General features: G+C 44.0%; 1 protein-coding gene across 1 annotated transcript in view; it reads left to right on the top strand.

Moving 5' to 3' along the window:
* The window catches only part of LOC137382900 (seizure 6-like protein), a 145080-nt gene that overhangs the window by 45949 nt on the left and 86230 nt on the right, over window positions 1-12901 (top strand). The window contains exons 5-6 of the mRNA XM_068055478.1: window positions 2596-2781; window positions 6072-6240. Coding sequence (XP_067911579.1) covers window positions 2596-2781; window positions 6072-6240 — 355 coding nt within the window. The remainder of the gene's footprint in view (window positions 1-2595; window positions 2782-6071; window positions 6241-12901) is intronic.

Raw genomic sequence — 12901 nt, 5'->3', positions numbered from 1 at the left:
TGCAAGGCAAAATGCCAAGCATTGATCTTTGTAAAATGGGTAAGCTGTCTACGGAGGCACGGCAGAAGCGACAGCTTGCTCTTATAATGATGCCCAACCTCGGCCTGTCCTTGGGCTTCCTGCTTAGGCCTCTGTGTGCCTGGCAACTGTTTCAGGCTTGAGAACAGACCTACGGAAATCTCTACCCCAAGAACTCCGATGCAGTCCTGAAGCTGTCTCCGAGAGCTGCATTCTCTAGGCCCGCTGCCAAAATCAGCGGGCTGTATATCACGGAGCCGCCGTGATCCCAAATGTAACAGCTCATTAGCATGCCCGGGTCGGCCGTCCCCCCGTAATGATGTGGTCATGTGAGCCGTCCCTGGTAATGACATCCAGCGCCACTGCACAGGCACCAGCGCCATTTTTAAAGGGTTTAGAGCCCCAAATGACCATTTCAAATCTTAAAGGTAAATTGCATTTAAAAGTCTTAAAAATAATTTTTAAAATCTTTCCACCCCTCTCGCACCCCCACAATAGCCTTACATTTAATTTCTTGTCCACTCACCCCCCCCGCACAAAATACATACCTTGACTACTTGACCTTCCCCCCCCCAACCCACAAAGTTCATAAATTATAACCCCCAACCCCTTCCCACCATTCTCCCAACCAATCCAAAGAATTTGACCCTGATATCCCCCCCCCCCCCCATCACACTGAGAAAAGTACCTCCTCCCCTCCTCTCCACAGGAGTCGCGCCTCGTTTTCCTGGACGGGGATCAGAAGACGTGTCAATGCTGTCTGAATCGCAGCGGCCGCACGTTAATGAATGGTTAGTGCCCATCTGCATACTGTAATGAGGGTCTCATCACCGAGCGGCGGCGGGGGGGGCTGACACGAGGCCTTGCTGCCGCCATCAAGATCGGGACGGGCCTTGCTGGCACAATCCGGAACAATCTTCATGCCCCCCCGCCTCCCACCGCCACCATTCCTGACATCGATGGCTCTACGCCTCAGCTGTCGACCAATGGTCTGAGTGTGTCTTTGAGATGCACCCGCATACAGGATATGAAGATTTCCTCACTGTCGGACTGTTAAGGGCGCTGTGAAATGAGCTGGTTCACAGGGGATGGGAGTGCAATACTCATGCCAAATTGAAATTAATCAAATATCTGACTCAAAAACAGCAATTCTGGAGAGTGTTGGAAACGGTTTTTTTTTCACCAGCCCAGCTAAGTTTTAAAAGTTAAACACAGCTCTAAGAAATTCTGTATTTTCACCACTGAATCTATCCACTTTCCGGTCTTCCCAGTTTTCTTTTCACCTGAAGAATTCCACTGGGTTTGGCCAGGTCTGGTTGACATGACAGATTTCTGTCTGGTCTTAAATGAGAAGATTGGTAAACATCATTTGAGTTGTGAGAAATGAATAGGCAAATTTGCCAAAATTCTCTCTATTTGGGTCAAGACTTTTATTTGGTGAGACTGAATATGAACGGATTGCCTCTCTGCAAGATTAAGTCAGAATTATGCTTATATTGAGCAGATTAGTATCTGAGACCAATTACAGAGATGACCCGTGATGGTCAACAACAACAACTTAAATTATATAGCACCTTTCATGGAGTAAATTGTGCCAAGGTGCTTCACAGGAGCATAATAAAACAAAATTTGACACCCAAGCCACATAAGGAGATATTAGGTCAGATGGTCAATAGTTTGGTCAAAGAGGTAGATTTTAAGGAGAGTCTTAAAGGAGGAAAGCGAGGTAGAGAGGCGGAGAGGTTTAGGAAGGGAATTTCAGAGCTTAGAGCTGAAGGCATGGTTACCATTGGTGGAAGAGACCAGAATTGGAGGAGTGCAGATTTCTCAGAGAAGGGGGGGTTGTAGGGCTGAAGAGGATTACATAGTTCGGGAGAGATGAGGCCAAGGAGGGATTTGAAAACAAGGATGAGACTTTTAAAAGCAGTGCACTGCTCTACTGCGAGTCAATGTCGGTCAGCGAGCACAGGGATGATGAGTGAATGCGACTTGGTGTGAGTTAGGATAGGTCAGTCTCCATCAAATAAAGGTAGTACAAAGCTAATCCCCCATTCTCAGTAGCAAACACCAACGATTATTGCAATGCAGCCAGCTACATTGCTTAGGTCTGGCCCTCTCCACTTTCTGCCAATGGCCAAAGACAGGGCCCTCAGTTTATCCCGCTTAGAATGATGAAAGGCTGTGTAAACACTATCAGGATTTAAACCCAGGAATATGTTGTTCCATTTGGCTTTCAACAATTGAGCTACCTAACCTCTCACCATTGAGCGCAACAAATCTTGAGGTTCTGCAGCCGAAGCATTGCTTGAATTCAGTCTATAATTTTACCACAGACTCTCTGTTTAGACTGTGCTGTGTTGTATAGTTTTCACTTTTTTGTGCCTATTAAACCTACAAAGACATTTCTATAATTTTCCTGGCAACCTCCATTTCACAGTTGATGTTTGTTCACTATCTGTATGTCAACATGTTGCATCCTTTTCTCAATGCAGTGTAGCTAATGCTATTCATATTAATAAGCACCAAGGGCTAATTGAGTATGGATGAAAGGTTTCAGTATGGCTCTGTTTTTTGCAGTATACATGCTGAGCTGCAACTTTCCCCGGAGGCCAGACTATGGAGATGTGTCCGTGCTGGATCTGCATGCTGATGGCACTGCACACTTCCGTTGTAACCCTGGTTACCAGCTGCAGGGACTGCAAATATTGACCTGTATGAATGCATCCAAGCCACACTGGAGTGCCAAGGAGCCAAGCTGTCTCGGTAAAAACCTACCTCGGGATGAAACTAATTCCTTTACATACTTCTCCATTCATTTCTCTTCCCTTTCCTTAATAAAGATTCCCTACCTCTCCATTTTACCTCCCCAGACATGCAATGCTGTGAAACACCTTTTCCTTCCCTATTAAATTTTCTCTTTCCATGTTTCTCATAATGAAAATTCACATGACTTACAGTCATGAATCTTTACGTGGAACGAATCAGTTTCTTAGCCAACTTGCTTCTCCCAAAGAGACTAGAGAAATTGGGGTTGTTCCGCTTAGAGCAGAGGTTAAGTGACAGTTGATAGCTGCATGCAAAATCATGAGGGGTTTTGATAGAGTAAATAAATCCAGTTGCAGAAGGGGAAGCAATCAGAAGACACAGATTTAAGGCAATTGGCAAAACAATCAGAGGTGACATGTGGAAAAAAATTTACGCTGTGAGTTATTACCATCTGGTATGCACTACCTGAAAGAGTGGTGGAAACAGATTTAATAATAACTTTTAAAAGCGAATAGGATAAATGCTTGAAGGGGGAAAGCTTTCAGGGCTATGGGGAAAGATCTGGGTAGCTATTTCAAAGAGCTAGCACAGGCACGATGGGCCAAATTGCCTCCTTCTGTACTGAATCATTCTATGATTCTATGAAAGGTCACTGCATCTAAGTGACCTTTCTCCGTGTGAATGAATGCTGACTGACTATTTTATCATAAAGAAGGGCATCACAAGCAATCCAATTCCTGGTGCTGCAACATCCAGCACACACACAACACACACACACACAACACACACACACACAACACACACACACACAACACACACACAACACACACACACACAACACACACACAACACACACACACACAACACACACACACACAACACACACACAACACACACACAACACACACAACACACACACACACAACACACACACAACACACACACACACAACACACACACACACAACACACACACAACACACACACACACAACACACACACAACACACACACAACACACACACACACAACACACACACACACAACACACACACACACAACACACACACAACACACACACACACAACACACACACACACAACACACACACACACAACACACACACAACACACACACACACAACACACACACACACAACACACACACAACACACACACACACAACACACACACACACAACACACACACACACAACACACACACACACAACACACACACAACACACACACACACAACACACACACACACAACACACACACACACAACACACACACAACACACACACACACAACACACACACAACACACACACACACAACACACACACACACAACACACACACACACAACACACACACACACAACACACACACACACAACACACACACAACACACACACACACAACACACACACACACAACACACACACACACAACACACACAGACATACACTCTGCAGGAAGTATCTCTGGATAGCACAGGAGTGGAAATGCTGGCTTTATTTCCCAGTCTCAATAAAGAACATTGAGGCCAAACACAGTTTCCTTCCTAAAATAAAAGCAAAATACTGCAGATGCTGGAAATCTGAAATAAAAACAGAAAGTGCTGGAAATACTCAGCAGGTCTGGCAGCGTCTGTGGAGAGAGAAGCAGAGTTAACGTTTCAGGTGTGTGACCCTTCATCCAAGTTCTGAGAGCATGAGTAGAGGAAAACACATTTAAAAATATTAATATCTCCTACAAACTATGACAATTTTAATTTTTTCAGAATGCCGTGCTGTGGAGATCCTTTTAAAAATAAAAGGGCTGATTTTAAGTTTCAATGGTGGCATTACACTGAAGCCAATTGTAAGAATAGTCAGACAGAATGAATAATGGTGAACTGATCCGCTAACACCCAGTTACTGCTACTACTGAAAATTAAAATGAGCCTATTTGATAGCTGCAACTCCTACTGCAGTTTAAAAATACATGATGAACTATCTCTCTGAGGAGTTACAATAGAATAACACAATAGACATTCTTGGCAAGACACTGTAGAGCGTAGGTAGAAAATTATCTGTTGTTCTGTTGTCTTCTTTTAAGGGGGAACTCCATTAAATCTGTTCACATAGATTTGTGTGTTCAATATGTTATGAAGTACCCCATTTGAGGGCATTCCATTTCTGTACCACCTGAGCAGGGTGCTTTATTGGCTTCCCCTATGACCCAATGGATAAAGGCACTGCCTGTTGTGTTATTTGAGACCAGGAATGTCCCTCATTCAATTCAATAGTCTATGCCAAGTTAGTTGTACTCAACCAAGGTACAACAATGGGAGGTACCTTTGGCTTCAGTGCCACTGGGTTATGGAAGGGATAACAATTCCTCTTCTTGATTGCTATGCAGTCTTAGTAAGAATGGGGGGGTGGCGTGAGGGGGATAATTTTAACTTTGCACCATCATGTGAAATGGGCAATAGTGAATCTGCAGCCCATTTTAATTCTCTCTCCATTTTTGTTTCCAATGACTCCAATGGACTGTCAACTTTCACCCGTTTTACAACATTGTAAATTGCCCTGTGCCTGTGGTGTTGTGTGAGAGCAGGCTCAGACTTGGCTGTGATGCTCTTCACGGTTAAATAGCCTGCAACGCTCAGACTTAATAAATGGATGCTTAGGTGCTTCTTCCAACTGTGGAACTGCAGCCCTCGCAGACATAGAGTCGTAGAGTTGTACAACACAGAAACAGGCCCTTCGGCCCACCGTGTCCATGCCAGCCATCCAGCATCCGTCCAATCTAATCCCATTTTCCCGCACTTGGCCCGTAGCCTTGTATGCTGTGGCATTTCAAGTGCTCATCTAAATACTTCTTAAATGTTGTGAGGGTTCCTGCCTCTATCACCTCTTCAGGCAGTGTGTTCCAGATTCCAACCACCCTCTGGGTGAAAAAACCTTTCCTCAAATCCTCTCCAGACCTCCTGCCCCTTACCTTAAATCTATGCCCCCCGGTTATTGACACCTCCACTAAGGGAAAAAGTTTCTTCCTATCTACCCTATCTATGCCCCTCATAATTTTGTATACCTCAATCAGGTCCCCCCCTCAGCCTTCTCTGTTCTAAGGAAAATAACCCTAGCCTATCCAGTCTCTCTTCATAGCTGAAATCAGAACATTTGGAAGGGGAGAGGAAAAAACTAGGGGTAAAAAATCTCATTCACTGTTTATGTGACAGATAATAGTCTTCTCATCTAATATACAGTTGTTTTTCTCTCTTGCTCCCTCTCTTTCTTTAGCACCCTGCGGTGGAGCTATATCTAATGCTACCATAGGTAGAGTATTGTCACCCAATTATCCTGCAAACTACAGCAACAACTTAAACTGCACTTGGAAAATCGAAGGCACAAAAGGCCAGAAGTTCCATATGCACTTCGAAAAGGTTTCCCTTGCTGGAAAGGGAGACAGGTAAGGATATATCCTGGAGCATTATTCTTCATTCTTATTACTTTAACCTTCTGGTACCACGCTGCAGGCCACTGAATAAAGTTGGTTCATCAGGTGATGCGCATCAGTGCTACAAATTTAGGCTGACACTCCAAAGCAGTACTGAGGGAGTGCTGCACTGTCGGAGGTGTTGGTTTTCAGGTGAGAGGCTAGACCAAGGCCCTGTCTGGCCTTTCAGGGGGCATAAAGCATCCTATGGCACTACTTTGAAGGAGAGCAGGGGATTTTTCCCTGGTGTCCTGGCACATACTTAACTCTCAACCAACATCCCAAAGTCAGTTTAACTAGTCATGATCTCATTCCTGTTTGTGGGAGCTTGCTGTGCACCGATTGGCTGCCATGTTTCCTACATTACAACAGTGGCTATAATTCAAATATACTTCCTTGGCTGTGAGGCACTTTCAGATGTCCTAAGCTCTTGAAAGTCACTATATAAATGCAAGTCTGTCCATCTTGATAAATAGAAGGAAAAATAATTTACATTGATATATACGAAAAGATAGACTTGCATTTGTATAGCACCTTTCAGAATCTTAGAACTTCCCAGAGTGCTTCACAACCAATAAAGTACTCTGAAAGTGTGATCACTGTTGTAATGCAGGAAACACTGCGGCCAATTTGCATGCAGCAAGTTCCCACAAACACCAATTTAATAAATGACCAGATCATTTGTTTTGGTTGTTGATTGAGGGACAAATTTTGGCAAAGACACCAGGAGAACTCACCTGCTTTTTTCCAAATAGAGTTGTGAAAGCTTTTACGTCTACCTGAGAGGGCAGATAGGTAACATCTCATCAGAAAGACAGCACCTCCAAAAGTGCAGTGCTTTTTTTGTTCGTTTTTTTTCCTTTTTAGCCAATCCCATTTTTTTTTTCTGATAGTCTGACACCCACCTCTCCTCTGTCACCAAGACTGCCTATGTCATATGTCACTGCTGCTGAAACCCACATCTGTCCTACCTTCAGACTGTCTGACTATTCCAATGCTCTCCCTTTGCTTTGACGGGACAGTGTAGAGGGAGCTTTACTCTGTATCTAACCCCGTGCTGTCCCTGTCCTGGGAGTGTTTGATGGGGACAGTGTAGAGGGAGCTTTACTCTGTATCTAACCCCGTTTTTTTTTTCGTTTTTTTTCTTTTTTTTAAGTGCTTGCCAAATTGCCCAGTCAATCCCAGTGCTGTACCTGTCCTGGGAGTGTTTGATGGGGGACAGTGTAGAGGGAGCTTTACTCTGTACCTAACCCCGTGCTGTACCTGCCCTGGGAGTGTTTGATGGGGGACAGTGTAGAGGGAGCTTTACTCTGTATCTAACCCCGTGCTGTACCTGTCCTGGGAGTGTTTGATGGGGGACAGTGTAGAGGGAGCTTTACTCTGTACCTAACCCCGTGCTGTACCTGCCCTGGGAGTGTTTGATGGGGGACAGTGTAGAGGGAGCTTTACTCTGTATCTAACCCTGTTTTTTTTTTTAAGGTGGCCTTTATACTCCAGGCCCCTTTTATGTATTTCATGTCAGGGGGCCTTTATTCCTCAGATCCCCCCTCCCCCCAATATACATTTTATAAAATAACTTTATTAAAATCAAATAAATAAAACAAAAATCAAATTAAAATGCCATTCTTGGCATCAGTGATGCACTCTAGTCCCTGGAATGCCCACCGGCCGCGGAAGGCCTCAAGCGTATCGGCGGACACCACATGCTCCTTCTCCAGGGACACCCGGGTGCGACTGTAACCACGGAAGAGGGGCAGGCAATCAGGGTGGACAGACCCCCCCACCCCTGACGGCCCACAGCCTGGACCTGTGAATTGCCACCTTGGCCAGGCCCAGGAGCAGACCGGCGAGGAGATCCTCCTCCCGGCCCACGCCCCTCCGCACCAGGTGCCCAAAGATCAGGAGCATGTGGCTGAAGTGCAACCAAAACTTGAGGAGCAGTCCCTTTAAATACTCGAGCAAGGGCTGCAACCTCGCACACTCCATAAATACATGGAACAATGACTCATCCAGGCTGCAGAAATTACAGGCAGCCAGGGAGTCCGTGAAACCAGCCTAAAAGTTTGTTGCACGGGACTGCCCTGAGCAGCAGCCTCCACCCCAGGTCCTCAATGTAAAGGGGGAGGACTCCCGGGTAGAGGGACCTCCACTGGGGTTTCCCCTAGCCGCCAGATGGCAACACAGACCACCACGGTGCGTCCGGCTGGCTGACGAGGGTGAGGAAGTGAGGAGTGTGCAGGAACAGCCCTTACAGGAAACCTCGCTGCGCTGTGTGGAATGGCACAGAGGGCATTTCCAAGAGGCGGCTCGGATTGTGCGGGACCGGCTCCCGAGGAAAAGTGCAGTGCTTCCTCAGTGCTCCACTGGAGGTCAACCTACATTATATGCTCAAGTCTATGGATTGGGGTTTACAGACATAACCTTCTGACTCCAAGGTGAGAGTTCAATCACTGAGCCATGGTTGATGCCTAATATAGTTCTTTCCACAAACTCAGAACATCTCAAAGTGATTCACAACCAATGAAATATGGTTAAAGTGCAGTCACTGCAGTAATGTAGGGAAAATAATGTTGAAAAGACAAATCGAGCAGTCTCAGTGCAGTCAAGGTAAAATTCCACCTGCCCTTTCCCAATGATGTGCCTTAACCCCAGCCTCTGACTAACATCTTTATCAGCACCAGTGTCTCATTATTGATTTCCTGCACTTTGTCCTCTGTGTGTAAAATTGCTGAATTGTAACCGTTTTCCACAATGGTCCTCTAGAGCTGAGATGAACCGAACCCTTTGACATAAAGGCCCACGACGATACTGAGGGTAAATTTCTACATTGGAGGAATGGTGGGTGGGGGCAGGGGGGTTTCCCTCACTCCTCCAGTGTAGGTTTGGCAGAAGAGCCACCGAAACAGCGGAATAGAGTCATCAATAACAGTTACGCCATTTTCCCAGGGTTTCAGCAGCTCTCCCACTAAAGTTGTGGTTTAGTTTAGTTTAGTTTAGTTTTTTAGTTTAGAGATACAGCACTGAAACAGGCCCTTCGGCCCACCAAGTCTGTGCCGACCATCAACCACCCATTTATACTAATCCTACACTAATTCCATATTCCTACCACATCCCCACCTGTCCCTATATTTCCCTACCACCTACCTGTACTAGGGGCAATTGCTAATGAACAATTAACCTATCAACCTGCAAGTCTTTGGCATGTGGGAGGAAACCGGAGCACCCGGAGGAAACCCACGCAGACACAGGGAGAACTTGCAAACTCCACACAGGCAGTACCCAGAATTGAACCCGGGTCGCTGGAGCTGTGAGGCTGCGGTGCTAACCACTGCGCCACTGTGCCGCCCCACAGTGCCACGACACTGTGGTGACCCTTAGAAATTCACCCCACAGTTACACATAGAAATACTAAGAAGTTGCAATATGGAAACAGGCCATTCGACCCAACCAATTTCTCTTAAAACCAAATTTGCCCTCCACACAAGCAAATCATTCTGGTCACAATTAGCCAAGCGGTTCAAAGAGTTATTCAGAGATCGCACCATTCATTGTGGCCCCATTATCCACACTGTTGTTTTTAAATAAATATGCATTTCCTTATTAATAATCAGTGCAAATGATCTATGTGTCACAATAAAATTAGCATAGCAGTGTAATGGAATAGCCTTAATTCTCTTTGATCAGTATGCCTTAGTGAGTTCCTTAGTTGGTATCTGACAGTATCATACCAATAGTGTATTGTTGTACAAGAGTATTAAGTGTTACAGAATTAAAATTTTTGTTAATAGACTTAATGACCAGAATTTTTTTTTTTTACTTGGCAGCATTCTAAGCATGTAGGTAATATATTGCAGTTGAATGACTGTGAAATCATGCATGTCGCAAGTGAGATATTAGTCAAGGGAATATGATTTTTTTTGTAGTGAGGGAGATTATACGCTTCACTGAACTCTCCTACTTCACTTTATAAAATTTCCATTAAAACCAACTTAAATATTGGTTTTTAGCTCTGGGGGAGAAAAAGCTTCCTGAGAAAAGTAGCTTAAAATTTTTCAGTTTAATTTGATTGTCAGTAATTTAATGAAATATCAATCACAGACCTGGAAAATCCAAATAACCTACACAACAACAATAATTTGCATTTATGTAGAGCCTTTGACTGAGTAAAACGTCCCAAGTCATTTAACAGGAACTTCATCAAACAAAGTTTGACTCCGAGCCATGGAAGGCAATATTAGGACAGGTTGATCAAAGATGTAGGTTTTAAGGAGCGTCTTAAAGGAGTAGCGATGGGTAGAAAGGTGGAGAGGTTTAGGGAGGAAATTCCAGAGCTTAGGACCTAGGCAGCTGAAGACACGACCACTAATGGTGGTCTGAAGAAAATCAGGGATGTCCAAGAGACCAGAATTGAAGCACCATGGAAATTTCTGAAGTCTTTTATAGCTGGCAGGTCCAGGAAATCTGGTAAAGCAGTTTTAAAGTTTTTTTGAAAATTCTTTCATGGGATGTCAGCATTTGTTGCTCACCCCTAATTGCCCTTGAAGGTGGTGGTGAGTTGCCTTCTTGAACTGCTGCAGTCCATCTGGTGTAGATACAGTTAAAGTGCTGTTAGGAAGGGATCATGAAAAGTAACATGAGAAATATAACAATGGAGCAATTTAAACATCAGAAATAATTTCATTACTGTATCATTAACCTTAAACAGCTTAAAAAAGCACAGAAACAAATGTTTGCATAGGAATAAAGCCATGTAAATCTTTCACTTGTGTTTATCCTGTTGTCTCTTTTCTCCTCCAGACCTTCTTTTTTGTATTTTGTATTTTAACTTCCATTTTATTATTTTTAGAACTAATATATTTGACCGCTTTTCCTGCAGTTTGAAAATTTCAATATTGTTCTCTAGGAACTGGGATCAACAAAATAAAGTCCTCTAGCTAACAACATCTTAAGGGCTTGATGAGGGTGCAGAGGAGATTTGCGATAAGGAAACCAAAGATGAAGGTCTTCAGTTATGTAAAGAGACTAGAGAAGCTGGGGTTGTTCTCCTTAGAGGAGACACAGTTAATGGAAGATTAAATAGAGTTGTTCAAAATTGTGAGGGGTTTTGATAAAGTAAGTAAAAAAAAACTGTTTCTGCTGGTGGGTGGATGAGTGATGAGAGGACACCGATTTAAGATAATTGGCAAAAGGAACAGAGAGGAGATGAGAAATTCCTTTACGTAGCGAGTTGTTGTGATCTGGAATACACTGCCCAAAAGGGTGGTGGAAGTAGATTCAATAATAACTTTCAAAAGGGAATTGAATAAATACTTGGAAAGAAAACATTTGCAGAGCGAAGGGGAAGGAGCAGAAGAGTGGGACTAATTAGATAGCTCTTTCAAAGAGCTAGCACAGGCATGGCAGAGGGAGTGGCCTCCCTCTGTGCTCTATGATACTCTGACTGACAGGAATACGTCATAATTTTGACCCTGTCAATCTAATTTTTCAGGGCCAAATCCAGGAAGAGCTCCTGCCAATGAATATACCGACCACATGCAGCAACTGGCTCATGCTCAGTGAATATTGAACTGTTGCCAGTCTCCGCTTGCATAACATTGCTAAAGATGGTACCAAGCTGTTGGTGCTTGGGAGGTTCCAGTGAATTCTCCTTGTAGTTTTCTCCTGCCCATCTGTGCAGTGTTGTCAGACTGCATTTAAAGGGTGGGTGCGCAGGAATTATCCACTGGGGCTTCAAGCTACAAATAGCTTTGTAATGTACCACAACCAACTACAAGGAAATGTTTGCACTTTGTCAGTTGAAACAGATGCTCTTACCATATAAAGCACTTGAAATTTTCATTTAATTTCACTGTGGATTCTCTCATTCATATCTCATTTATATCTTACTAGCTTGACAATACAAGTTCCGGCAGCATTACACAGTCGGGTCTCTTACACAGCGATCTAATATTCATACTTCTCTGTTAATGAAGAGTTTGGGTTACCGCCAGCCTTACCAATTTAAGAACCTGAACTAACCAATTCCCCCACCTCAGACACATATGCACAAAAATTAAAGGCAGTATCTGGAATGCATCTTTATTCAACATAATTCAGAGGAATGAGAACAGCTGACTAAAACTCCATGAGCTAGTCATTAGACCTTTCACTGAACAAGTCTAACTGTTTTCCCAATATGGCATCCATTCATAGAGATATAGAATTATACAGCACAGAAACAGGCCCTTCGGCCCATTGTGTCCATGCTGGCCATCAAGCACCTATCTATTTGAATCCCATTTTCCAGCACTTGGCCCATAGCCTTGTATGTGATGGCATTTCAAGTGCTCATCTAAATACTTCTTAAATGTTGTGAGGGTTCCTGCCTCTACCACCTCTTCAGGCAGTGTGTTCCAGATTCCAACCACCCTCTGGGTGAAAAATGTTTTCCTCAAATTCCATCTAAACCTCCTGCCCCTTAACTTAAAAATGCCCCTTAGTTATTGACACCTCCGCTAAGGGAAAAAGTTTCTTCCTATCTACCCTATCTATGCGCCTCATAATTTTGTATACCTCAATCAGGTCCCTCCTCAGCCTTCTCTGCTCTAAGGAAAACAACCCTAGCCTAAAATAAAAGCAAAATACTGTAGATGCT

The sequence above is a fragment of the Heterodontus francisci genome, chromosome 23 (genome assembly GCF_036365525.1).
Source record: "Heterodontus francisci isolate sHetFra1 chromosome 23, sHetFra1.hap1, whole genome shotgun sequence".
NCBI classification, from domain to species: domain Eukaryota; kingdom Metazoa; phylum Chordata; class Chondrichthyes; order Heterodontiformes; family Heterodontidae; genus Heterodontus; species Heterodontus francisci.
The sequence above is the reverse complement of the archived record's forward strand: the minus strand, read 5'-3'. Positions and strand labels throughout refer to the sequence as shown.